Source organism: Lasiodiplodia theobromae (assembly GCF_012971845.1).
Source record: "Lasiodiplodia theobromae strain AM2As chromosome Unknown scaffold_11, whole genome shotgun sequence".
Classification (NCBI taxonomy): Eukaryota; Fungi; Ascomycota; class Dothideomycetes; order Botryosphaeriales; family Botryosphaeriaceae; genus Lasiodiplodia; species Lasiodiplodia theobromae.
In genome coordinates, this window is record NW_023336311.1 from 862,461 (window position 1) to 888,392 (window position 25,932).

General features: G+C 56.0%; 9 protein-coding genes across 9 annotated transcripts; 4 read left to right on the forward strand and 5 right to left on the reverse strand.

Annotated features, from left to right (window-relative positions):
* Nucleotides 1-304: 304 nt before the first annotated feature.
* LTHEOB_4392 (Short-chain dehydrogenase/reductase SDR) lies at nucleotides 305-1,854 on the reverse strand (the record flags this gene model as incomplete). Its single annotated transcript, XM_035513421.1, has 7 exons — nucleotides 305-493; nucleotides 556-667; nucleotides 943-971; nucleotides 1,209-1,274; nucleotides 1,373-1,459; nucleotides 1,520-1,664; nucleotides 1,805-1,854. The coding sequence occupies 7 exons, from the start codon at nucleotides 1,852-1,854 to the stop codon at nucleotides 305-307; spliced, it is 678 nt and encodes a 225-aa protein (XP_035375096.1).
* Nucleotides 1,855-3,436: 1,582 nt separating this feature from the next.
* LTHEOB_4393 (DENN domain containing protein) lies at nucleotides 3,437-6,938 on the reverse strand (the record flags this gene model as incomplete). Its single annotated transcript, XM_035513422.1, has 5 exons — nucleotides 3,437-3,783; nucleotides 3,842-4,099; nucleotides 4,157-4,466; nucleotides 4,857-6,292; nucleotides 6,344-6,938. The coding sequence occupies 5 exons, from the start codon at nucleotides 6,936-6,938 to the stop codon at nucleotides 3,437-3,439; spliced, it is 2,946 nt and encodes a 981-aa protein (XP_035375097.1).
* Nucleotides 6,939-8,579: 1,641 nt separating this feature from the next.
* On the reverse strand, nucleotides 8,580-9,884 carry LTHEOB_4394 (uncharacterized protein; the record flags this gene model as incomplete). The annotated part of the gene is made up of 4 exons (XM_035513423.1): nucleotides 8,580-8,609; nucleotides 8,845-9,060; nucleotides 9,117-9,750; nucleotides 9,811-9,884. 4 exons carry the CDS (start codon nucleotides 9,882-9,884, stop codon nucleotides 8,580-8,582), a joined length of 954 nt encoding a protein of 317 aa, XP_035375098.1.
* A 1,167-nt stretch (nucleotides 9,885-11,051) lies between these two features.
* LTHEOB_4395 (uncharacterized protein) lies at nucleotides 11,052-12,973 on the reverse strand (the record flags this gene model as incomplete). Its single annotated transcript, XM_035513424.1, has 7 exons — nucleotides 11,052-11,255; nucleotides 11,306-11,491; nucleotides 11,541-11,754; nucleotides 11,816-12,039; nucleotides 12,198-12,476; nucleotides 12,531-12,637; nucleotides 12,757-12,973. The coding sequence occupies 7 exons, from the start codon at nucleotides 12,971-12,973 to the stop codon at nucleotides 11,052-11,054; spliced, it is 1,431 nt and encodes a 476-aa protein (XP_035375099.1).
* Nucleotides 12,974-13,291: 318 nt separating this feature from the next.
* Nucleotides 13,292-13,797, forward strand: LTHEOB_4396 (60s acidic ribosomal protein; the record flags this gene model as incomplete). Its single annotated transcript, XM_035513425.1, has 4 exons — nucleotides 13,292-13,360; nucleotides 13,416-13,493; nucleotides 13,554-13,692; nucleotides 13,751-13,797. The coding sequence occupies 4 exons, from the start codon at nucleotides 13,292-13,294 to the stop codon at nucleotides 13,795-13,797; spliced, it is 333 nt and encodes a 110-aa protein (XP_035375100.1).
* A 1,770-nt stretch (nucleotides 13,798-15,567) lies between these two features.
* On the forward strand, nucleotides 15,568-16,663 carry LTHEOB_4397 (N-acetyltransferase; the record flags this gene model as incomplete). Its single annotated transcript, XM_035513426.1, has 3 exons — nucleotides 15,568-15,708; nucleotides 15,976-16,147; nucleotides 16,299-16,663. 3 exons carry the CDS (start codon nucleotides 15,568-15,570, stop codon nucleotides 16,661-16,663), a joined length of 678 nt encoding a protein of 225 aa, XP_035375101.1.
* A 430-nt stretch (nucleotides 16,664-17,093) lies between these two features.
* On the reverse strand, nucleotides 17,094-17,795 carry LTHEOB_4398 (uncharacterized protein; the record flags this gene model as incomplete). Its single annotated transcript, XM_035513427.1, has 1 exon — nucleotides 17,094-17,795. One exon carries the CDS (start codon nucleotides 17,793-17,795, stop codon nucleotides 17,094-17,096), a length of 702 nt encoding a protein of 233 aa, XP_035375102.1.
* Nucleotides 17,796-18,512: 717 nt separating this feature from the next.
* LTHEOB_4399 (Globin-like protein) lies at nucleotides 18,513-19,843 on the forward strand (the record flags this gene model as incomplete). Its single annotated transcript, XM_035513428.1, has 3 exons — nucleotides 18,513-18,627; nucleotides 18,813-19,083; nucleotides 19,372-19,843. 3 exons carry the CDS (start codon nucleotides 18,513-18,515, stop codon nucleotides 19,841-19,843), a joined length of 858 nt encoding a protein of 285 aa, XP_035375103.1.
* A 2,135-nt stretch (nucleotides 19,844-21,978) lies between these two features.
* LTHEOB_4400 (uncharacterized protein) lies at nucleotides 21,979-24,203 on the forward strand (the record flags this gene model as incomplete). The annotated part of the gene is made up of 3 exons (XM_035513431.1): nucleotides 21,979-22,247; nucleotides 22,304-23,869; nucleotides 23,927-24,203. The coding sequence occupies 3 exons, from the start codon at nucleotides 21,979-21,981 to the stop codon at nucleotides 24,201-24,203; spliced, it is 2,112 nt and encodes a 703-aa protein (XP_035375104.1).
* Nucleotides 24,204-25,932: the final 1,729 nt, after the last annotated feature.

Sequence of the window (25,932 nt, forward strand, 5' to 3'; positions counted from 1 at the left end):
TTGCAACCGTTCGACATTTGCTAAGATTTCACGCAACTAGCTGGACGTGAACGCAGAAAGAGAAGCACAGCCTCTTCTTTGAAACACAACTTTCAACCCTCGAGTATGGACCAATCTCTTGCATTTCGCTACAAATCGACGGGAATCAGCCTAATTTCGGCACGTTTGCTCTCCGCTATATTCGTATGCATTAACCATCAGTACATGCAACTCCACGGATCACTAGTAGCCATACAAGTTGCGCAACTATGCGCATTAGCCGACTCTCGGTCGAGCTAAGGCGCTGCAATATAGAGGCCAGCATCTAGAGAATCAGCTCGGTTCTTTCTTGGCTGAGAATTGGGCTCTTACCGACTTGGATCTTGGCGCCGGTAATGGACGTGTTTTTGGCGAGGTCAACAAAGACGTTTGCGCAATCCTGCAGATCAGTCTCCTTCTTCAGAGCTGCTCTGTCTTTGAGAGACGCAATGCGCTCTTCACCGTACTGGTTACCCTGATTGAGAGGATCAATTAGTTCCAATGCCCGACAACGACCAAAAGTAACGTGAGTCGAACCCAGTCGGTCAATAAGAGACCAGGCAGTACGGCGTTGACCCGAATCTTGGGACCACAGACCGAGGCCAAACACTTCATCAGGTGAAGCTGAGCAGCCTTGGTCACGGAATAACTGCAAGTCTGAGGATCAGCCACAGCATTATCGAGATCGGGTACATGAGATTCTGCCCTCCCCAGATGTGTTCCGCGCGTGAAAGCACAATTATTCTCTGTGAGCAGTTGAAGAAAACAAACAGACGTAAACGCGGGGTTAAATCCCGCAAAAAGCATGCAGACATGATCTCCAACTGCCCACGCGAGTAGTGTGCAATTCCTCGTGCGAGACAGCTCTGAGAAAGGTAAAAAACCTTCACCACCCGGTTTGGCAAGTTCGAAAGCTAGACTTACGCCATTGAACTGCCACCCTGAGAGACACCCTAGGAGGAAGGTCAGAGGATATTATGCTTATCGCCAGATGAACCAAGGGGACCCTTATACCGCTATGGATGAGGTGATGAGGAACACGCCGCCATCTGGGTTTTCACGGAAGATAGGACCGGCAGCTCTCATGAGTGCTAGCTTTGATTTCACATTGACGGCAAAACACTGTCAATGGCACCATGGTAAGCGACACCCACAGAAACAGCACCAGAAGAACAAAGGTATGTGCCTACCTTGTCCCAGTCTTCTTCGCTTAGAGCGTCAAGATCACCCCAATTTTCCGTGAACTTGGTGTAACCCTGCGTAGCAAATGTTATCCAGAGTTATTTCATGGAGGCGCCCTCACAAAAGACACTGCAATGTGGTCAAAACTCATCATTTCCAAAGAGGCACTTACGGCATTCCCGATAAGGATATCTAAGCCTCCGATTGCCTTGACTGTGTCTCCAACACAGCGCTCACATTCTGTAGTGATGCCAACGTCCTATGGGATTTAAGTCAACAATAAAAAGCAAAGGTTTAATTTCCGTGACAAATCGCGTACAGCCTTGATTATTGTCGCTTTGACATGGTACTTCTCCTCAATTTCCTGGGCGAGGTCTTTCGCTGCAGTCTCTGAGCTTTGAAAGTTGATCGCTATGTTGCATCCTTGAGCAGCGAAGGTGCGGGTGAGAACGGCACCAAGACCTCTGAAAGACTCTGTCAGTTGATCAAATGCATGGCCCAGGAGTCCGGTTGCATTTTCTGACACGGAGCAGGAAGATGTCCCGCAAGAAAATGGTGTATCACTACAAAAATCGCGCACTCGTGTCGGGATGCAATTACTCACCTCGAGCCACCAGTAATCAAGACGTTGCGTCCTTTCAGGTCGTATGGCATGATGATTTCTGCTCGCCCTTAGCTATCCGGGACCATGGCCTGAGATGTTTGATATGTCTTCTCTTTTTAACCCCGATTTGAATGCACAGGACGAGAGTGGAGCGCAAGAGATCTGGGCCGAGGTAACAATGGAGGTCGTTTACCTTTTCTCTGGCTAGAAGGTAAAGCTGGCACGGGACGAGATAGGGCGAGTTGGTAGTATATGACCGCGACCTAGGCAATTCGATACGGTTGTGTGGCAAAAACAAGGGGCGCAGTGGAAGAGAGTGAACGGCGAGGGAAGCTGGGCTATGTGGTGGAGGCGTGCGCTCGAAAGTGGGATGACGTTAGAATAGTGTATAGGCCGGCGGGCGGGCGAACCGACGAATCTCTGCGCCGCATGCCTTTGATTGCGTTGCCAAGTGATCGGCAGGGTCTGGCCGCCTTACCCCGCGCATGGCTGTGACGTATCACTGGCTACATACCACCTCGGAGCAGGAGTGGCATCAATTCTTCAATCAACATCCGCACACTTCCGGTCGCTGGTGTGCTGACCGGTGAATCCGTTCATTTTCGCCGCAGCAACAAGGTCTCTGGGCCCCTTCCCATGTGGCACATGCCATTGCATGCGGTTGAAAAGACTATACTCCAGTCTGTTAGGAAATAAATGGGACACTGTATGGCCCTCAATGTACCTTTGTGACTCTTGAAGTTGTATATTATTGAGGTTAGCGCGCATTGCTACGCTTTCCTCGTTCAAGTAGCTACATTAATTATAACATCCTCTTAAGTGGGCGTCAAGTGACCTTTTCCCACTTGCTCTTAAACCTGAACTTAACAAACCTGTTCTTGCTCTAGGTAGGTATCGCTTAAGTGAAAACAAAAGAGAAAAGAAACCAGCAAACGAAGACAGAAGTAGCGCGAAACCTTGTAAGTCGCAAGACGTCATCTGAGAGCGGCAACCAGTGTAGGCAGAAAGACGAGAAATATGAGGGCTGGGAGTGATCTTCAAGTCCATGCACCTAGCGTGTAAGAGGTACGGCGCAGCGAAAAAAACACATTTTTACAGAAAAAACGACAATGTGACACAATAGGCGAGGAAGTGGTGCAATTCAACAGGCTCGGAATTCGATCCTCCAGGTTATCCAAGAATATCCAAATGGGGGGAGTTTTTTTTTGCTCTAAATTGACGCCCAAATGCTCCAACGCTCGACAGTAGACAAAAAGAGTACATCTCCCTGAAGATCAAGTGCTCAGGGCAGATAATATTAGACAAGGAATGAGAAATTGATGGTGTGGAGGCCCGTTTGCTGTGTAGGGGCTGGCCAGTCTTTGATGGTGTGATGATAGGCTTTCTAGCCTTCTTTATGCTATTGCATCAGGTCGAGTGGCATTTATACTCGAAGAAAATGGAGAGAGGGAGCAGTGGTGACAGTGACAGGTCAACACACGGCCGCATGGCTCTTCTAGCCTTGTTTTGTTTCCTTTTGGCGGATCTTTTGAGAAATCCGCATCAGGGCCGTCGAATCTGTCTGAAGGAGATGGAAACTTGTAATGATCGTGGTCAAGGCGAAGGGAAAGGTGAAATTCGTGACGATTCGTCTCATTTGCCGCCAATCATGGACGGAATTGGCTTCCGCTTGGCCTTTTGTTGTGGGACTCTCGGTACACCTTGGATGACTCTTGGTTCTTTCATCAATGTTGGGTCCAGTTTAGCTGGCTGCCGACTGATGACCGCACGGTAGTCTCCAGGAAAGCGCGCAGATGGCGGCGTTGCGACTGCAGAGCGCCACAGGTGATCAGAAGTGTCGTTGAGGAAGTCGGTCGAAGATTTCGAGAAAAAGGATGTGCGTCCACGGTTTTTCTTGGACAGGATTATCTGGTCAAAGAGCTTGATCGACGGGTCGTCTGAGCGGGTCGTTTCTCGCTCGTGGATGAATTCGTTAAAGCCTAAGAAGTGGCACGGTTAGTCGGATCTGAGTTACCCAGGTTTCAAATTGAAGCTTACCTTGAGTCTCACGCAGCATGGTAAAATACTCTTGGTTCTCGCTTGGCATGCTCCTCATGAAGCCGTCGATGTTGAACGAGTACATCAATCCGGATTTCTTCTGATCCGAGCTGGGTGCCCCTAAGAACCGCCTATACGTGTACAAGAGGCTGGCGAAGCACCGCACGAAAGCAGCGCGCACCTGGTCGGGTAGAAAAGCAGAGGGGCAGACAAGGCAAATTTGGTTCAAACACCTGGGGTGAGCAATAACACTGCAGCCTATTTGGCGTTAGCCGACACGGAGGAATGGCGGATTGGAAAGTAAAATCAACCTACCAGTGCACCTGAACATGCCGTCCTCTGCCTTCTCATCGCAGATGGAGCATGTCGCCCTCTCGTCGTTCGGCCGCCACTGCATGCAATGACCCTCGCACCATTGGGTTGTGTCCGAGTTGCGGACGGGAGCAGAAAATGCGTTGGGCATGACTGTTGAGGCAGCGAGCGTAGACTGTGCGTAAACAGACGGAGCATACGAAGAACCGGGAGGTCGGAATTCGGTGCCGAGAGTCGAGGTGGATAGGTTGGACGAGTGGCCGAGGATCGGTTGGCTTGGACGACGTAGGGTGTTCATTCTCTCCGGACCAAACTGTGGCAGAGAGTTAGTACTTTTGATGGACGTGATCGTATGGACTGCTTTTTGAAGTACCGAAGAGCTCCGTCGAGAGGCCGCATCAAAATGGCCGGAGCGCTTTTCGCGGAGGCTTGCTTGGAGAGCATAACCGGAATCGCTCCGGGAGATTGGCGTGGAGGGCAGGGGAGGGAATACCATTGAAGTTGGCGACCTGCTGCTAGGCGATGGAGGTGAGGTGTTTGTTCTGCTTGTAGAGCTCGTCGACGGTCTCTCGGCACCGCCTCTGCTAGCTCCCCGACTGGCCCCTCGGCTTTCGGCTCTCGCCTGGAGGAAAGCGTTGAAGACGCAGAGACGGGGGGCTGTGACGGCGCCAGCGGGCCCAAATGACGCTGAATTGAGACTGACATAGTGCGCAAGCGTCGCACGAGGCGCTTTGTGCGTGAAGATGGCCGTGTTCTCGGAAGAGTACGAGTCGTAAGGAAATGCGTCCACGGCGTAGGCGGGTGGTCCAGTAGGGACACCATATTTGATGTGGTGTGGCGCAGCGAGCTGCAACAGCGAAATCAACTTCCTTCGTTGCTGGCGAGGCAATGGTACGGGAGGTGCCGTGCTTTCGATTACGTCCTGGTCGAGGTCTACAAGCACGAAATCGTCTTCAGGCAACTCGACGTTCTCATAGCGGCGTTCGATTCCGACAATGTAGGGACAAGGGGCCTCCAAAGCTTGGATCAAGCGGACCGGAAGGACGGGGATGAAGACGCCCGCCCATTTGAATGGATATAACAGGTGAGTTATCGCTGCACTGGCAAGGTGCAGCATGCTCGTGTGCGAAGATAGTAGGATGATGCGGCCCTCCGAGAGGACGTACTCGAAGAGAGTGACGATGTTCTGGATCGACAGCGACCGGAACAGAGCATAGATATCCGTGTTTCTGGATCCCGGTAGTTCGTTGGCCGCTTCCTTGCGTGCATACATGCGGAGTTCGCGCACGGCAAGCTCGACCTGCGTGATCGAAGACATCGGGCTGAGCGCCTCAGCGCAGAGGTTGACGACGTAGCGCTCCAGTGGCTGCCACATGCCGATCCTCGGCGAGCTTGCCGGGATTCGCAGGAGACTGTCCTGATACATGGGCACGACGACGGCTCGCAACCACTCCTTCCAGAAGCTCGTCATGCCTCCCTCCCTACCTAGCACGCCATACGCTCGGGGGATCCAGAGGCCAGTTTCGCCATCCGTCAGGCCGTCAATTTTGGACGCAGCACCGTGCCGAACGGGGCGTAGTAGATCATTCATCAGGCCAATCTTTTCTTCGACGGCGCTGATGTCGTCCTCGAGCTGTTCTCTTTCCTCCGATCCCGAGGGCACGGTAGGCAGCTGGGCCAGCAACCTCGAAAGTTTTGCTCTCTCGGCGGCCAACCGCTCTCCAAGGCTCCCGGCTAGCTCTCTCTCCTCGGGCGTCATGTTCGCCTTTCGCCATTCTTCGCACTGACGCTCCAGCTCCTCGGCAGCTACAGGATTGAGCGGCACCCACACGGTCAGGCAGATGCCGTGCAGCTTGGAGCCGTCGCCATTAGTCATAGCAAAACCATGCCACGTCGACCTCGGGCGCTCGTCTGACGAAACCACGTTCACATCGTTAGGAAAGGCAAACATGGGGACATAGTCTGGGAAGGGATTTCTCCGCTTGAGTTCGTCGACCATGGCTTTGGGCGGGTATCTATCGAGCAGAACTGGCTCGTATCTTCTCTTCAAGGGATGCATGTTGGGCGTGTGCAAGAAAGGGCGCGGCGCAGGAATGACGGAGTTGTATCCACTCATCCTCCTCGAAGTACGAACCGAAGCTGCGGCAATGGTTAACAACGGCGCGTGCTCAACACACGGCGCGAACTTACAGTTACGCATCACGCTGGAGTTGCGCTGGCTCCTCCCGATGGTGCTGATCCTCCTCCTGATGCTTCCAATGCCGGCGCCGAGAGTGCTGGCATCCTCGCTCACTATCCTCTGCGTCTTCGGCCGTGGGCGCGGGCGGTCCTCCTGCTTGAGCGTGCCAGCGCTGAACTGTATCTCCTCGAGGAACGTCTCGCGCTCAGCGGCGAACTTGCGCAAGGCCTGGTCGAAGTCAAAGTCGCTCAGTCCGGAGCCGCCAATCTGGGGGAAGCCCTTGATGGTGGCGCTGCTGCGGTTGCTCGCGGTTGGCCCCGGGCCGGTGTCAGGACCTATGACGCTGCTTATCGACTGGCGCGTCTCGCGGCTGGCGCGTTTGGAAAGAGAAGCACCATCGGACGAAGTAGGCCGTGGCGGGGTCGGCGCGGCCTCCTCCTCGACCTCGAGCGCAGCATCCTCCTCGATGGTGGACTCGGCGGGGGCGATAGCGGCGCCGTTGATGCGCTGGGCGTCGTAGACCTGGGAGGACTCGATGCCGGATATGAAAAAGTAGTCGGCGAGGGGCAGGTTGGCCGGGTCGGCGGAGGGCGGTGCGGGGGCCATTGTGTTTCGCGATTCAGGACGGGATGCAGGGCATAGAAATGGAGAGCAGCTTCGGATTCAAAGAGCGGCGAGGTGGGCGGGGGAAAAGAGCGGCGGCGCTGGGGAGGCGCGGAGGGGGAAGAAGGAGAGGCAGATGCTGCAGGCGGCGTCAAGTCATGTACGGGCACCGTTTGTGTTGCTGCATGGATGTTCTGCGGCAGACGGACGCGCGGGAGCTTGCTTTGTGCGACAGAGACGGAGGGTGTTGCGTTGCGAGTGGGCCGGCGCTGTCTCGTCAGGACGGCGCGGCGTGGAGGCTCTGGGCCGGCGGGCAGCCTGGGGGGTGTGCGGGCAGGGCTTGCTGGAGGGGGGCAAGCGGCGGCAGCGACAGGGCGCTGGGGCGGGTCAGGAGTGGTTCTGGTGGTATAATATTAAGAAGGCCGCGAGCAGCGATCCTGGCCTGCCTCGGGCGCATCGCGCTGTGCGGCGTGTCAAGCTTCGCTCGCTGTTATCTCTCCAGAAAGACCGGGCTGGCACTGATCGCCCAGGGACCGCCCACTGCAGCGCGGCGACAAGGACAGGGAACGCAGGAGCGGGCCAGGGCTGCGGCGGCCGCCCAGTCAGCGGCCTCGTCGACCACCACCACCAGCAGCCGATGCTGCGTTCGCAATGCTGCCCTCCCCACAGCAGCGCGCGCGATATTTTCCCGCGCAGGCACACGCGCACATCAGCATTTGATGGCGCCGCCGCGAGGGTCTCTGTAGCGCGGCGCCCTGTTCGCCCGTCGCGCTCAGCGCAATGCCCCCCAGCAGCCCCGACCACCACCAGCCGCGGCCGGACGCGCTGCTCGTACACAACCGCCCAACGCGGGCCCTCGCCCGAATACAATACGGCGCGATGCGCGCGCATCATTGGCTGCGCGCCGTAGACGATGCGCCTGCTGCGCTTGGCGGCCATGATTGGCGCCGCTTGTTCGATGCCATTTCCGGGCGCTGTCCCTGGGCGGCCTGCCGAACGGCCGCGCAACGCAGTCGTGTGAGCAGAAGTGCCGGGTCGCAATCGGCAGGGGCTCTGCACATGATGCCACCCGGGCTGACGAGCGCAGGCGGTCGCAGCAGCTGGCCGAGAGGGGCGGCTTCCCCTTTCCGCCGCGGCGCGCGCTGCAGGGACCACGAACGTCAATGCGAGCAGCGTTTGTGTAGTAGCGGCGCTTGGCGCAGCATGAGCACGTCGAACCTCTCACGAAAAGGGGTGCCGCCGCTGCCTCATCACCGGTCTCCCCACATCCGCCTATATTTATCGTACACCCGTGTCGACGCCTGCGTGAAGAGCGCCGCGTCCGTGCTGCAGCGCAGAGCTAATCTTGGTGTTGACGCAATCAAGCCCTGGGTAGATCTCCTCAAGCCACCGAGCACCACGTTTTTGTGCTGCCCGCTCCGGCTGTTTGAGCATGCCATGTTTGAGGTTGAGTGCAGCGCCAGTCCCGCGGGCCCAGCCCTCAGCCCAGCTGCAAGCCCCCCGGCCAAGTCGCAGCGCTTGTTTGTTTGGTCTTGCATTTAGCCTTCAGGCACAAGCAAATGCCTGTCGCATAATCTCTTCTCCACCCTCCTCTACCTGCCACGTCCGTTTCCCCAGCGCTCCCGGCCGGTAGCCCGTCCCGCCCTACGAGCGTGCCTGCTCTCCCTTCTTGTTCTGTGCGTGTCAGTCCGTGGACCGTAGCGTCCATCCTCCAAACCCTGTGCGTGCCGCCGGTCCGCTCCCCGGCTGTCTAGCGTCAGACGGTGCTGCCGCATGGGCCTTGTGTTGTCAAAACCAAGCCGCTACGTGAGTGCCGTTACGGCACAGTCGCTCTCCATCAACGCGTGCGAGTGAAGAGGGGTCCGATCTTTAGCGATCCCCGGCCACCCAGCGGGCTTCGCCACTGCACCCATAGGTTGCGGACAAGCATGCGTCGCGCTGATGCCTTTGATGCCGGAGTTGCGTCCTCCTCCGCTGCGCTTTCTTGCTGCTCAAGGATGAAAGCGACCTGGGAGACATCCCCAGGACCGAGCACAGGGAGATGAGGCGGCTCTTCCGGAGAAGCGTTGAGAGGCATGTTCAGGGAGCTGGCCTTGAATGGCGCCTCTGCGTTGACAATGACCGGCTGCAAACCCGTTTCAGTAATAGGCCATCCGCACGATTCGTGGGCCCAGCACCTACCTCGAGGCTCAAGCTTCCTTCGCCAAGATTCTCCAGCTGCGCCTCTAGTACAAATTTGCCCAGTCCGCCCTTGGAGGCGAGCTCGCTGGTTTTCGTCTTCACGCTGATAAGCTGTTGTGCCACGAATTGGTATAGTTTGCGGAACGTCCGAACTCGGCCGCCCGCTGCCTGGCCCTCGCCAGCCATCTGGGTTTCAGTATATGTCACCGTGACGGCCAGGGTGTGAGAACCCTCTTCTTTCAGGTCGAATGTAAGGATCTTCTGCACCGATTGACCCGTGCCGACAATCCCTTGGCTCTGTCCTCCATCGCCGTCGTCTCGCGGCTCCAGCTCCAGCGGTATGCCACCTGGAGCAGAGGGCGTCTGCATTTCAGCAGCGATCTTTACAGCGCTCACCGTCCTGCTCTCGTCACCGTGCAGCAGTTCGTTGTTCGCACAGAGCGTGCATGAAAAGGCCTCGCCGACATACGCGCTCCCAAACGCCTCGGGTAGCTTCAAGAGCGGCGAGACCATGAAGGGGTCCTTGGGTTCGGCGGTGGGGTAGGCGAGGGAGGCATTGGGCGGTATGGTGAATTCATCGCGCTCGGCGGGCTGCGGGAGCGGGAAGCTGTGGGCCAACGAGGGGCGCGAGAGGCTGAGATAGGCAATTAGTTACTAGGAATACAGAGCAGCAAAGGGAGGCACTGTGATTTACCGCAAAACCTTCAGGCTGACAGCGTGTGGGCCCTTGAGACCCTCACTCGTTGAGTGAGTGCGTTGGTGAGCCATGGGCGACGAAATGCTGGGGGCGTTGATGCGCGGCAGAGACACAGCGAAGCGCCCAGCAGGCGGGATTCGCAAGGTGAGTGCGTGGTTGGGATGAGCAACCGGCCTCCGTCCGGGTGGAGTAGCTGTTGACGTGCAGGTGCGGGAGCGAATTGGCGGATGCTGCCGCGTGCGCCCCACCTTCCTTGCGCATCCAGTCTGTGTCACCGCCCGCACACCCGTTTCGGAGAAATTTCAACGCCCTGGCAGAGCTCAACCACCCGGCTCGCTGCCGCCCGTGTGACCTCGCACAAAGCGTAAAATTCTCAGCGCCGCGTCCGTTGGCTGAAGAAGAAATGAGCGGTGACACAAAGGACCATGTCGCCTTGCGCCGATCTGCGGATCTTGTGTTGGTTCTCGATACTCCCAAAGGTCGTTCCACGACACCTACTGGCCTGGGCTGTTCTGTCTGACCTGCTGTTGTACAGGCCGAGGTGTCTTTGCTGCACGCGACATCCCTGCCCGGACAACCATAGAGGTATGTCCAGTGCTTCCTCTAGCTGCCGATGAGAACGACAAATACATCAAGCATACCAGCTTGTACCATTATACGTAGTATGTATTTCGTGAATATCGTTCCGCAGCTATGTTCGGTGATTGATTGAGGCAGCAACTGGCCGACAACTACTGCCGAGGGCAAAAAACAGATGACTCAGGCCGTCATCTTCGGCCTGGGGTCGATGTTCAACCACGCTCGAGACCAGAATGTAGGCTGGGAGAGGGATCTCGAGCACTCGGTAGTGGTATATCAAACTCTTCGCGACATAAAAGCCGGTGAAGAACTGTGTATGTTCGACTGAAGGGCCGACAGCTTCGTATGTAGCTAACGATGCGCAGGCATATCATACGGAGATCGCTTAACCTTCAAGGATGCAGACGCCCCGCCTGCATTCGATGAAGGAGACGGTTCAGACTTGCTTGACAGAATACAAATCGATACATAGAGCCAGAATACTGGTCGCTTCCACTCTTAAACGCACAAATTATGGAAAACCGCCCTGACTTCCATCACGCGTCGTATTAAAGGCCTCGCCAAAAAAATTCTTTCTCGCACGCCTTCTTGAGCCTTCTCCGTTATTGTCCCGAGACGCCATGCTCCCAGACTCCTCAGTAAGCAGTTAACGTCCAGAATCATTGCGCTTCGATCTTCGGTGGCTCCGCATCTTGTTGGACCGCCTCACTCTCGTCTTCGGACTCCTCCTCGGCCGCAGTTCGAAGCTCGTATGCAAGCTCGAAGCATTCAGCAAGAAGGTGGTTCACCGCCCCTTGGCCATCGGGGATGTCGTCGCCGATCATGAACTTTCCGTCTTGGCGCATGTTGTCGATAGAGTTCAACTATTCGATTTGTTAACAGCGTAGCGAGCATGATGCTGATGGACTCGTACCTTCATGCTGTATGGATATAGGTCACGAGGGGAAGAAACGCCGCCAGATTTTCTGACTTCCTCTAGGCACTTCTTCAACGTGTTGAGCTGGTTGTAGATGGGTAGAAGAGCCTCCGAGACAGGTTCCGAAGAGATGATAAGTGTGTATATCAACGCATAACTTTTCCGAAGAAGATAGAGAAGCGTCTGATCATCATGGTAAGCATAATTTCGAGCAAAAGGTATGTTTACTGACTCTTTGGGTGTGAAGATCGGCAGATCGCCCCAAGCTGTCTAAGAAGTTACCGTCCACCCGGCTCTCGTCGATCCTATCTAGCTGACGCTGAAAGCTGTAGAGGTCGGTTTCTCGTAAAGACCATGCTTGCGTGAGTTGCAACTTCTCGAGCTGGGTCCGGATGGTGTGGAGCTTCTTGTATACATCTGCGAACTTGTCGTCGACCTTGCCTTGCCTGAATTGCCGGATATGTGAGCTACTAAAGGCCATGAAAAGTTGTTGTTTGCAGAACAGACCTTTGCTCTATGATATCGTGCCAGAGGATGCACCTCGTAAGGAGATCTTTTACCAACTCATCACCTTCCGGTGCTGCGTCCATTGGGCGGATTTGCATGTGCTCGATGACTTGCGCATATCGTTCTTGCTCAGAATGGCTCACTTCAATCTGGTTTTCAGCTTGAAGTTGTTCCGCAATCTGTTTCAACTGCTCATGGAGTTGCTTGACCTCCGACGCGGGGAACTGGGAGAGAAATTAGCTAAAATCGAGGGAAAGCGACCGGCAAGATATGTGCAAGCAGAACCCAGACGTGTTTGTGAACAAGCGTATCGGACGTGGGAAACACGCTCCCTAGAGTTTGGAAAGGGCATCGGTTTGTCACTCATTTCGATGCAACTTACCTTGGACCGTGTATTGCATGCGGAAAGAGATCGTAATATCGATACTAATTTCTCGTAGGTTGGCCGTAGTTCAGAGCTAAGCTTCTCGAGCGTATGCTGCAGCTTCCCAAGGAGTTCCTGGCAGACATCCATGCGTGCTTCGAGGAGAGTGATAAGATGCGGGCTGTACGTCTCCTTGCCCCTTTCGACAGAGGTGCGGTACTCCTGCAACCGGTGCTCGATTGAATCAAGATCCTTTGGGGAGAAGAACGCAGCTTCGTAGAGATGATCGAGCAGGCGCTGAGGCAGGTAAGTGTCCTGTATCGGATTGAATAGCAAGACTTAGGTAGCTACCTTCATGGTCGAGACGGCGGAATAGGTGGCCGGGGCTTCATGGTTTTTGCCAATAGCCATGTAGGCCAGGGATATCAGCTGGAAACAGTCGTCCAACACCGTGTCGACTGCCACAGAGATCAGTCAGGAGCTTTGGTGCGCAGCTCGCGAAAACGAAGGTTCACGGTCATCAGGGGGGGCAGGCGCCAAGTAAGACGGAGCGCAAAGAGAGGGGCAGACGACAGACCTCTGTTTTGTTCGAGTCGTTTATGAGTACGGAGCTTATTAACGCGCTCGACCTGCTCGATAATGCTGCCATACAGGCGGATCACATCCTCGGATTTGACGTAGGTGGACTTGTCGGCACGCAGCAGCTCCAGCTGGGTACGGATGCTCAAGAGCTGGTCCAGGATGGGCTGTTCCTGGGGATCCAGCGGAGCGCGCACCGCGGGCGAGTCGGTCATGATGGCTCGGGCGAAGGCGAGGGGTGCGGCGTGGAGTGCGAGACGGAGAGCAAGCACGGCGGTCAGCGGCGCGTTGAGTTGTGTGAGAAAGACCGGTTGACGTAACAGACGCCTAGATCGCCGCGGTGCAGCATCACGGATCACTGATGCGGGGCGCGCGCCAAGCCCTCGCTAGCTGGAACAACACTTTCGCCGCGCACCGGCCCGGACACACATGCTGCTCAACACTCTGCCCAAAAAGATCGTATCCGAGACCTCGACAGCGACGACAACACCAGACCCGCGACATTCTCCTCGCCAGAACACCAACATACAACAATGTCGACCTCCGAGCTTGCCTCTTCCTACGCCGCTCTCATCCTCGCGGATGACGGCATTGAGATCACCGTCAGTCGCCGTTCGCCTCCGCCGGTCCGCCCGCCCACTGCTAATCGCATCGCAGGCCGACAAGCTCCAGACTCTGATCTCCGCCGCTAAGATCGCCGATGTCGAGCCCATCTGGACGTCGCTGTTCGCCAAGGTACGCTGCGCGCAAGAGCCTGGGATTCTGGATGCGATGGTAGTTCTGACATGAAGACAGGCGCTTGAGGGCAAGGACGTCAAGGAGCTTCTGCTGAACGTCGGCTCTGGTGGCCCTGCTGCCGCCGCGCCTGCTGGTGGTGCTGCCGCCGCTGCCGGTGGTGCTGCCGAGGAGGCCAAGGAGGAGGCCAAGGAGGAGGGTACGTTCTTCATAATGTTGCGATTTTGCGCCAGGCGCGAGCTGACAGTTTTCTACAGAGAAGGAGGAGTCCGACGAGGACATGGGCTTCGGTCTTTTCGACTAAGCGCCTTCTCCTTTCGTCTGCGGGTTTTGCATGTAGCCAGGGCTGGCGTTTGTCGATGCAGGTTTAGCTGGAGCCTCAAAAATCAAAATACCACATCCCGGCACAACAACTTCGACCACTGCGATCTCATCGTGAATCGGTTCGGCTGTGGCTTGCAGCGGGGTTTTTACATCGGAGCAAGGGTTTGGATCCGGGCATTCGGCGGGAGAAAATGTCGTGGTACGGGAATGGGAACATGAACACTGATGACGGCTACCATCGTCAAAGCTAGGCAATAGATTTCTGTCTCTTGCTCGGCGAGATTCCCGGTTATTGCGTAGAGATGCGCACACATACTCACTGTAACAACTCGCCAGCCACCACGGAACTAATTTCTGGAGCCCGAAAGCCCTAATTTCGCGAAGATCTGAGATTTGCTTGGCTTGCAGTTGGAGCACATGCGCTTCCCCGAGACTTTGTGGAGACGTATTTGGCATATTCTAATTCGAAGCTGCACAATGTGTGCATCAGTAACTCAGTCTGGAGTCCATCGGAACTTGCCAATCGCGGGTTTGCTTCATCTTATAATAGGATGTCGCGATTCAGCTGACTTTGAGCCTATCGGAAGGCCTTACGGCAACCGCAGTTCCAGTTCTATGAATATCACCGAAGCAACCACCCGTTCTTCCGGTTCTCAGCGACTCATTGCTGGACAAAATGTGAGCACGATGGTAACAATTATGCTTCTCGTTTGATCTACCGCTTCGCTATTTTATTTATAACCGCTGTATCTAAACTTTTACAACTTACCTCCAAAATGTTAAATTACGCCATACGAAAAAGGTTCAGTCAAAAAAAAAAAAAAGGTCACTGATGTCCACGACCTTACTCGCGCATAATCCCCTAAGCCATTTATTGATTCATTGACAACTTTAGGACCTTCGCGAATTAAAGGAGGTATAAGATGTCTAGATGGTGCGTCGTGACTTCCCGCTTATGGGAAGAAACGACGCTTCTGAATTTTTTGTCCCTCTCAGATATCCTTTGAAACGAGAGCACTAGTTAAGTAGAGAACCTCTAAATGTGCTATCTCTAATCTTTGGCCCCACGCTATGAGCACGACAGGTCTTAAACACGACTAACTACAGTCTCCTCTTGCAGCCGATGGCTATCGTGAATTTGTTTTTTTTGCTCATGTCATGGGTAGTTGAAGCTATCGTCCGGACGAAAATGTGGAATTAAAAATTCTACATACACATCCGGACGATAGCTTCAACTACCCACATATGTTATTTTTTTTTCTAAGAATGGGCTTCACGCTAGCCATCGGCTGCGAGAGGGGACTATAAAGAATTCTTAAAAATCTGCAATTAATGTTGTTAACATAAGCAGATTTCGTCGTTAGCTACTATACATGGTGTAGTCGGCTGCACGGCGAACTCGTACTAGCTTGGATTGAGTGACACACATTTTCATATGAAGAAGCATGCTTTTTTCAAGCATGGCACTTTGAGCAACCCGAAACTACAGGCAACTAAGGAAGTGAACGCTGTTGCAATGTGATGTTTTCGGAAAGCAGTGCGCCTGATTGTCGGCTCTGATTGGTTCCGGAGGCTAAGCGAGAGCAGCAGCGTTTCGCGTCAATGCCCGGACGTCACGTTTCTCTCCAAACCACACCTCCTCCCGTCCTCCCAGAAACACCCCACCACCCGCTTCGCCCCGTGCGGCTTTGACCAACTCCGAGCCCCACGAACTGCTGTGCTCGAATAGCGCGGCGCAAGAGAGATCAAGATGGATATCCGCGTACTCAAGCCGTCCGACATCCCACATGTCCAAACCGCCAACATCACCAATCTGCCCGAAAACTACTTTTGCAAGTACTACCTCTACCATGCTCTCTCTTGGCCACAGTTGTCTTATGTTGCTGTCGATGTAAGTTATTCTCTCTTCCACCCTGCTGTCTTCACTCTTCTTTCTTCGCATCTTGTCCTCTCCTTTTCCGCCCAAACACCACATTCGGGTACCCTGAAGCGGCATGCTGTATTCGTCCTGTTGAAAGACATGGTCGTAAAGATGAAAGCCGGTATTTGTACGCTGCGCTTGATCGTTGCGACTTTCTCGCCGACTGTTGCCCACTTGCAAGAACTGTGCTAGCTTAGCTGCCAGCTGTGCTGATTGGACGCTGACGTAATCGGACAGGTCTCACGCCCGCCCAAGACCCCTTATGATCCTCCTAAGATTGTGGGTTACGTGCTCGCGAAGATGGAAGAGGACCCTGCCGATGGTATCCAACATGGTCACATCACTAGCTTGAGTGTCATGCGTACCCACCGCCGTCTGGGTTTGGCCGAGAAGCTGATGAGGCAGAGCCGTAAGTGTTGTCTCCCTCCACCTGCCAGCAAAAACAATTGTCCACCTTCACGCCCGAGCTATCGTTAGCATGTTACGCTATACACCTTCCCCACTACATTACCCACTCCACTTGACCACCATTGTTGGAGGGCGCACTGATTTTTCTGAAGAGCGTGCCATGGCCGAGACTTTCGGCGCACACTACGTCTCGCTACACGTGCGTGTGTCCAACAATGCTGCACTGCGTCTGTACCGCGACACGTTGGGCTTTGTGGTCGACAAGGTTGAAGCCAAGTACTACGCAGACGGTGAGGATGCGTACAGCATGCGTATGGACCTCTCCGACATCCGCCAGGCAATGATCGATGAAAGCATTAGTGACGGAGAGGACGAGGGCGAGCCGGTCGGCACTATGGGCAGCAAGGACGAGGAGGGTGCTGAGAGCAAGGGCGAGAAGAAGAGGAAGGTCAAGGTTGGACGTGGCTTGGGCGTTGGCGACCTAGTGGAAAGGAATGAGAGTACCCAGGCAGCTTAGAAGCATCACATTCGGCGGGCTTTTGAAGCGATCAAAATCTAGTCTCTATTGCGTAGGATTTCCCTAAGACTCCATGTTTGAACTGCCGTTGTGCCGCGGGTATCTATGCTTTTCCGTTCCGTCCATCCCAGATGCCTTGTTACCTCTTTTTTCCCCCCCTTGATTGGCTTGGAGGTCTGCCAAGCCCTTATTTCCCATTTTGAAACGAATTTCTCATCAAGCTACGTACGCCTGCAATGTACAGCCCCCTCTCGCAGCCGATGGCTAGCGTGGATTTGTTTTTCGCTCATGTCATGGGTAGTTGAAGCTATCGTCCGGATGTGTGTGTAGAATTTTAATTCTATATTTTCGTCCGGGAGATAGCTTCAGCTACCTGTATGTTTTTTTCTCCATAAGAACGAGCTGAGGCATAGTTATGCCTGGGGTCTTGTTATTCGGAACACTGCTCCCCATACAAAGCCTTAAGTGGCGGCAATGGCTTGGTGGCTAGGTACACAAACAGATGTGGAATGCTCCTGATCTTCCCAGACATGTGTCCATGGGCCGTCGGCTCGAAGGCCTCATCTTCATCGCCTTCCCCGGAAGATCCGTCTAACAATGCATCTTCATGCGCATCGTGGTCAAGTACACGCTGTTGCTGGTCTGAACGGGTATTCTCGCGGCTTTCGAATTCTTCCAGTGTGCCTTTCACGCCTGTGTACGTCCACCATGGCCTGCCTGTGCTCTCCAATGTGCGCTTCACGATCTCGGTTATGGTGATGAGCTTGCTAGCGCCTGCGGCATGTGCTTCGACCCGTACAATGCCACTGGAATTTTTGTTCGCTTCGGCAGGCGGCACACCGTCTTGTGCAGTGTCGGCGTCAGTCGCGGAAGGTGGCTTTGACTCAGTCATAGCTGTAGCGTTCAGCGCAGACAGCACGGCGCGGACCTTTGCCTGGATCTTCGAGCCTGCCACGATGTGCACGGCCGGAGCAGCGAGTGCCGTCGCACAAGCAAAAGTGCTACTCGGTGAAGCGGTGGAAACGGCAGGTGCAGCGGGCGAGGCATTGTCGAGGGAAGCAAGGCGGCGGCGCTTGTTGGAGACTAGGGCAGCGGGGCTGGAGGGCGGGTGTTGCTTGTTCTTTCTCGCCATGGTGAATGTGTTGGGAGTGGGAAATGGACGGGTAGGGCGGAGGAGCGGTTATGACGCGCGGTTGCGTGACACGGCGCAGGGTTTGAGGCGCAAGAACGGGCAGCCCCCGCCAATCTACCTGAAAGCCGCCGTCCTGCAGCGCCGCCCCGCATCACACCCTTGGCACCCGCTTGGTGCTGCGAGATGCGCCGCGCGGGACAGGACTGAGCCTGCAGGGCGCGGAGAGCGGGCATCTGGCGGCTGGTGGGAAGGCGCGGCGTCGCGACGAGATGTTCCAAACGGCCTTACAGCCTGGCTCGGGCAGAGCCGGCGGCGGCGCGGACGGGAGGCGCCAGTAGCCAACGAAGGAGCAGCAAAAGTCAGCGCAGTACATCAGACCACCACGACACGACCAGGCGTCGCCAGCGCGCCTCGTGCCTCACATTTCCCGTCGCTCACCTGAGCTGCTCGTTTGCGCGCTATATAGCTATGCTCGCTGCCGCAGCCATGGCGCTGGACGAAGCATATTCAGCTCTGCCCAACCTGCCGCCGCCTACAGCAACCTGAAACCGAGCAAGAGCTTCCCGTGTCCCGCGTCGGATAACAAGGCGCCTGCCCATTTGGCTCTGAATCAGCATACCTGCGCCTGCGCATACATACTAAACCCGCGCCCCAGCTCCCCCGCCGACTTTCCTGAGCTACACTCTACCCCTTACTCCCGCCTCGCAGACCTTCACCATGGCTCCGCCCAACATGTACCAGCGCCCCATCCAGCACGTTGATCGCAAAGACCTCTATACCAACTTGGAGGCTCGGATACAGTATCTCCACACCTTTCTCGACTTCAGCTCCAGTACGTAGTCCCAAGCTCTTCTCCGCACCAATCCTAGCCACGATCCCGCCGGGTCCCGTCAGCGCCCGATCGGAGTCGCTCATTCTAGCCCCCCCTCCCGGCCGCCCGATACGGATGCATCCATATCTTCTCGTCACCGGGGAATTGCTTGTGGCTGACCTGCGATTTCCGATTGGAAACAAAAGGCGACATCGAGGCTCTCCAGACAGGCCACAAGTACATCAAGGCCTTGATCCCGGCCATCGTCAACATTGTCTACAAGAAGCTGTTGCAGTATGACATTACCGCTCGCGCCTTCGAGACCCGCAGCACCAGCTTCGAGGGCCCCATGGACGCCGCACCCGATGAGAACAGCCCGCAGATCATCCACCGCAAAATGTTCCTGCGTGCCTACCTGACTAGACTGTGCTCCGACCCCAGCAAAATGGAATTTTGGGAGTACTTGGACAAGGTTGGGTACGTGTTGCCTGCTCGTTGATTCCGTTTTCCCCCTGCTCCCTCTCCCTTTGGTTATTCTGTTGGTCTCGTCAACTGCACTGCTGGCCCCCTTGCAATCCTTCTGTGGAAATTACGGGCCGGAGGCGTCGGCACATACCTAGACTACCCTTTTGGGCCGGCTGTTTCGAGCAGCGCACCGGACTGGGTGGCCTAGAGCCAGAGAGAAGTGCCTCAAATGCACCATGCACATTTCCCCCCGATTCCACATTCCCGGATTTGGACAAAGTGCGCTGACTATCTGCATAGCATGATGCACGTTGGCCGTGGTCGACAGCACCCTTTGCATGTCGAGTACATGCATATCGGCGCACTGCTGTCTTTCATCCAAGACGTTCTGACTGAGGCCATTCTGTCGCACCCGCGACTCCACATGAACCGCAAGATCGCGCTGGTGAAGGCGCTGGGCAAGGTCATCTGGATCCAGAACGATTTGTTTGCCAAGTGGTATGTGCGTGATGGCGACGAATTCGCCGATGAGATCGAGGAGGTTGTCGTCGAGCGCGAGGGCTACTTGCACGGCAAGAAGATCATCGGCACATCCGACGAGAGCGACGCCGAGTCAACAACCTCGGGCAGCACCCAAGCTGCCGCCCACGGCGGTGCCCCAGCCGGAGTGTGTCCTTTCACTGGCGCTGCAAGAGGAATGGAGGGACTGAAGATCAGCGAAAACGGATCGTCGGCTAAGGCGAACGGTGACGATGCGGCACAACCACAGTAAAGGCCACACCAAGAAGCGGCCTTGTTATTCCATGCGCCTAGAAGGCGTCGAAGCAACGAATAGGGGTTATTGCTGGCGTTCAGGTGGTCACGTATTCTCTCGAGATGGCTTGAGAGGGCTCGGACCTAACAGATTAAGATAGTCACTTAGCATGGGTCGAAAATATTTCTCTTTTATCTTGCGACTTGCAGAATAGCAACGCCTCTTGCGGATAGTCTCGTCAGATCTCCAAACAGATCACAATGGGTTGAGAAGCGCGCGCCGCTCGCTGCGCCCGGGTTTCTGGAAGGACTGCCTGCTGCCGTCAGTTGTTGCAGTATGTAGGTGCTATTATTTCCCAAATGTCTCCTAGTCAGCCTCGAGGTCCGCGGGTGCTGTTTTCTATTTAAAGCGCAACGCGATGGCCGAGCGCCGCCGGGGGATTGTCTGCATGACAGGGGACCCGATGTTGGTGCAGGGGAAACACGCTCTTGCTTGCAGAAGATGGTTCCCCGCGGCGGGGTGTTCTACCAGCAACATGCTGCACATTCCTGCAGCTAATCACGCTCTTAGGTTGGCCGGCAACATGCGCCTCAGACTTCGGCCACACCCGAGTGCCACAGCCGGGCCGTGGCGCTGCTTCATGCTCTGCGAAACAGACCGCTCACCGTCGGATAAGCAGCAATGGCCGGTCCCCCCACTTCATTCATCTGAAGCAGCTAGGCGTTTTCCTGGCCCGCGAAACCGGGGGCAGAGGGGCGCAGAAACGGTGACGGCGAGCCTCGACCGGGCCGGCACGACGGGAGCAGTCTCCTTGGATCCCGAGCTGGTGGCGATCGGGATGCAGGCAATACTACTCATCAGGCACAGGCAGTGCAGGACGAAATTGCCCGCCTCCGGAGCCCCAAATGGCGCAGCGAATTGGTTAATATCGGTAGGCGGGCCTGGCCACGGCCAAGCGTGTTTGCTTGAGACGGCAGCGAGATCACCATGCACGGCAGATCCCCCTTGGCCAGTGTGCGAGTGATTGGCGAGCAGGGGGCAAGCGCACGATATCACGACGGCACCGGGTCGGCTTCTGAGCGGCGAGCGCAGCGGCGGGCGGCCGCGAGCGCGCAGGTGGTCTCGCGGTGCATGACGGCGGCGGGGCAGCCAGCGCAGAGCCGGCAGGGAAGACGCGATATCTTGCATGTCGAGGCTGGCGACTCATGGGGCCAGGCGAAATTGCGAGCGGACGTGCGCCCGCTTTCTGGAGCGCCAGTGCAGTTGCGCCGGGGGCCAGCAGGCCGCCAGCAAGCCGGTCGAAACATGGCACTCGGCGAGGAAACGCAACAGCCGGCGCCTGGCGCGGCGGGCGCTGCCTGAGGCCAGCGGCGCGCAGCAGGGCGGCAGCGGCGAGGCTCTTGTGCGCAGCAGGCGCGCTCTCGCGGCGCACGCAGCCGGGGGCCCCTGAGCGGCACGACGTCGCACGAGCTGCGCTCCCAGGAATGCGCGCGCACGCGGAGCTGGTGCGAGGGCGAGGCTTCTCGAAGGCTGCCGACCGGGCGCGCGATACGGTCTGGTCGACGCTCACTGACGACGACTCGCGGCGGCCGAAATGGCGCGTCAACGGCCTGGCTGACGGCTGGCATCTGGCGGATGGCATCCCCTGCGCACGCCCTCCCAAAGCAGCCTAGCCAGGCACCGCGCACTGAGCTTGATGCGCCTCGTCTCCTAATTCGCGACCGGCGCTATCGCCAGCACCAATCACCCCCCGGCCATCCCCCGGCGCCAGATGCGAGCAACAGCCATACCTGCAGCCCGCGCCCGCTCGCTCTCCTCTTCACCTCCGACTGCTCTCTCGGCGGCCTCACTCGCTCTCTCGCCCCCTCCGCCTCCTCCTCCTCCACCACCTTTACCCCCTCGTTCTTTATCCCACCTTACCCAAGTCACTCTTTTGCAAGGGCCAAATCCTCCAGCGCCCCTGCCTGCAGTCGCTCTTTGTCCTAGCAGCATAGCCGGGCTCCAATTCACGACCGCTCTTACGATCTTACGCTGTTAATTCGTAATCAATTCGGCCGGCCTCGCCAACATCAACTTCCCCGGATCCCAGCCCCCCGCCTCGAAAGCCCACCGCGGACAGTCTGGCGCATGACGAGCACGCTCGCCGCCGCATCATGACCCGGAACAACCACGCCTCGCATCTCGCCTTCCACCATGCGCGAAAAGCCGCTGCTCCCGCCGCCGACGATGTCGCCCACCTGGACCTCGGCGTCTTGATCCCTGCCGAGAAGGAGGTCCACGGCTCCAAGACGCTCCAAGAGAGAGACCCCAGCCCGGCTCTTGTTGCCCGCTCCACGTCAACCAAAGAATGCAGCTCGAGCCGTGAGTCCGACACGTGCCAGAAGCCCACCGACAGCAGCACTGCCATCATCCTCGCTGCAATGTGAGCACTGCTCCTCTTCAGCCATTGTACTTGCGCTGCTTGCTGACCCCTTGCAGCGTTCCGATTGCTATTGCCATCATCGTGCTCGTGTTCCTTCACCGTAGGCACATGAAGAAACAGGCTCTTGAGGATCTCAATGACAAGCACAAGTCTCTTGATTTTGGTCTGGACGAGCCCCCCAAGACCGCGCACGGCAAGACCCCGGAAATGTCCGTCGTGGACGCTGAGAAGGAAATTCGCAAGGGCGGCCGCGGCATGTCGATGGATATGGAGAGCAGCCCGTATTTGATGCCTGGTGTTGTCCAAGACTCCCGCGAGTCGTTCCACTCCATGTCGCGCATCAGTGACAACCACGACCCCTACCGCCCCGTTACCTTTGTCAAGGACGACACCGTGTCGCTGCGCTCGGCTTCCAAGTTCAACGATGGCATGTCGACCTACAGCAAGTCCAGTGTTGGCACCGACCGCATGGGTCTGCTCAAGAACGCTCAGCGCATGTCCCGGTCTTCGCCCATGTCTCCCGAAGATAGGACCATTCCTGAGATCCAGTTTCCGGAACCTAGCCACGTCAAGCCTCTGCCAAGCCCGTCCACTGCTTCGCCGATTTCTCCTGACACCGACACTCCCGATCTCACTCGCGACGTCCTCAATGGCAACGAAAAGCGCCGCTCGCTCAATGCCGACTCGAAGCGCACTTCGGTCCAGGAACCTACTCTGCCGCAAATCTCCGAACATCAAGACTCCGAGCCCAAGGTTACCCCGCGCAAGCCCAACCCGCTGAGGCTTGAGTCTATGGTTGCTTCCGTCCATAACCCTCAGACCGACAGCATCATGAGCAAGTCGAGTGATTACGGTGATGGTTTCAAGGTCACTCCTCCCTCGCCCGGCATGGCCCCCAACCGCATGTCTGTCGACGGTTCCAGGGTTCCGTCCACGCCGCCGCAGGGTCTGGCCATCCAAGCCCCTAAGCCAAATCGCATTTCCGTGAGCTTGCGCCCGCTGCCGGCTGAAGACCCCACCGAGAACCCCGAGGAACGTGCCAACAGGATCCGATCTTTCTACAAGGAGTACTTTGACGACTCGAAGCCCGACCCCGCCGCCAATCATTATGGTGAGACTCAGGAGGACTATGGCCAAGAATACATGGAAGGCGCCATCTTCGATCCCGACAAGGGTCACTTTATCGTCGGTGGTCAGCCTTTTGCCGAGCCCGTTACTCGTCGTGCCATGACGCCTCCTCCGCGTGCTCCTCCGCGCTTCCGCGGCCACGGGCCTCCAGGCGGGTCGATTGGCGGTGGACGCCCGATGAGTCCCGGTTCCCTGCGCAGTGGAACGCCACTGTCCATGCCTCGCGGTAACTCTGCCATGAGCTTCCGTGGTCCTCCCAAGAAGCCGCTGCCCCCGCCGTCTAATCTGTCGTCGCTGCCCACGCCCGCAGCTCTGAAGGATGACGCGCACATCTTCAACCCGATTGACTTCGCACCTCCGCCAACTTTCCGAGACATGCAGGCCGGTCGTCGTCCTGATAGTCCGATGGGTATCGAGAGGCCGTACTCCCCCAGCGTTCGCTCACACACGCCGCTTGCAACCGCCTTCGACGAACTCGCCGTCATCCCCAGCCCGTAAGTCTTTCTGCACACATCTCTAACGCTTGGGTCGAGAGGCTAACTTTCATGTAGGCACGCTCTCAGAAAATCAGGCACCTTCACTTCTCTGGACTTCGTGGCACCGCCTCGCTTCAAGGGCGTTGACAATGGCAGTGACGCCGCCTCCGTCCGCAGTGGCGGCAGTGGCATCTCGGCAGCGCAGCTCCACGCTGTTCGCGCCGGTGCCTACCGTGTCAGCCGCATTGAAAGGGGCTTGGTCGGTACCAAGGATGATCTCATGACTTCTCTCAAGCCAAGCTGGGATCTTCGCGACACCAACAGCCCTGCGCAGGTAAAACCTGGAATGTAAAGCCAGTCAGATTTACTGACCGAGGGCGTTCCCGTATCTCCACGAGTAAGGGGCTCCCTGACGGATGAGAGAGAACGCGCGAGTTTCTGTGGTTTTTCCTTGGCTTTCTTCGATGATGGCACAGCCCCCCTAAAGCAATAAGCGCGGCACGGCACGCGGCAGAGCGCACACAGCAACACGCCAACAAACTCAATCAATAACGACTTCTTTCGTGGGACGGTCTACCTGCACAAAAAAGAAAAGCTCCTCAACACGCCCTTTGATCTTCCTACCGTGTTTCTTTCCTGCACAAGTCTTGCTGTCGTCGCACGGTCAGCCTCTGACAAATGGTCCGTTGCTGCTGCTGATGATGACACGACTCTCGCGCCATCTATACATGCACATCTGGCTTCAATACCCCTGCGTACAAGGCTTTCAGCCCGGAAATCATTGGGAATATAGACGTATTTGTACAGCCGTAAGAGGAGCCATGCGCGGTGCTTTAGTTCCTTTCATCTCTTCTACTTGCCTCTTCTGGATGTAGTCAGTGAGCCGCTACTTCGACTTATTGTCTAATAAAGGGAGGAATTTTGCGCTTTCCTTGCGTGTTTTCTCTGCTTGCTCAATACCTTGTATGATGGCGCAGCTTGGAGTCAAACAATAGTACTATTAGCGAGGGACTCGGGAATTACTTTACTGTTCTTTTTCTAGCATTTTCCTTCACCTGTTGTTACACAAAATCGGGCCACATCTTCTTCCCTATTCCTGCCAAGCCACGGAACTGCGGACCCGAGAGGCGGATGAGTGTTTGAGAAAGGCAAACGAACGAACTGGGGTTGAAGTTTGTCTGGGTTTCATCCAGACTTGTTTTCCTTTCGAATTTCTTTGCATTCGCTTCTTCCCATTGTCCCCCACTCTTTGTGTTAATCATACCTATGGTATGTCGGACAGAGAATGGGTGTCTGGACATTGGTGATCCATCTCATCATGGCTTTCGTTGAATATACACACATATAGACTAGGGAACAACCACGGTACCGCAGTGGTTTTTGTTGAATCAAAAGGACTTTCTCATTGACTTCAAGTATATCATACTGCACCTGCATCTCTTCCTTCGAAGCACAGAAAGCGGGGCTTTGCCACTATTTACTGCTTGCAGCGTCTCATGAAAATTTCTACTCCCCAACTGAGATAGAGCCGAAACTTCACATGGGTGTAGTGCAGGGTAACACAACCGTAAGATCAAAACCAATCAAAGTCACTCCCGTATAATAGTACACCATAGTCATCTTACAATCATCTAACTCTTTGTACGTTTGGCATGATATATTTTGGGTATTGCCCCTGCTCTCTGGTCTCTCTGCTGGACCATGGGCTTACACCCTTAACACGGGGTTCAGCAACCATGAACCACATACCGAAAAACGGGTTCACTGATATGTTGTTGAACCTTTCAATCATAATATGTCTCCAGCGCCTTGCATACCACTTAGAGCCTGCGAAAGGCCGGGGTCTGGAAAACGCAGTATTCCAACACTCTGCAAAACTCAAGATCCTGACTCCATTGTACGAGCTGTATGGATCCGACTAAGCGACCGAGTATACAAGACGCCTAACGGTTACTTCTCGGAGAATCTCGTGCCCTGGCGCCTCAAGCCGCTGCCAACCTAGAAGAAAGGTGGATCAGAGGTCATGCCATTCCGAAAACATAGAAGCGTGGCCCCTATGAGGGTTTCCAGGTTCCAATGAG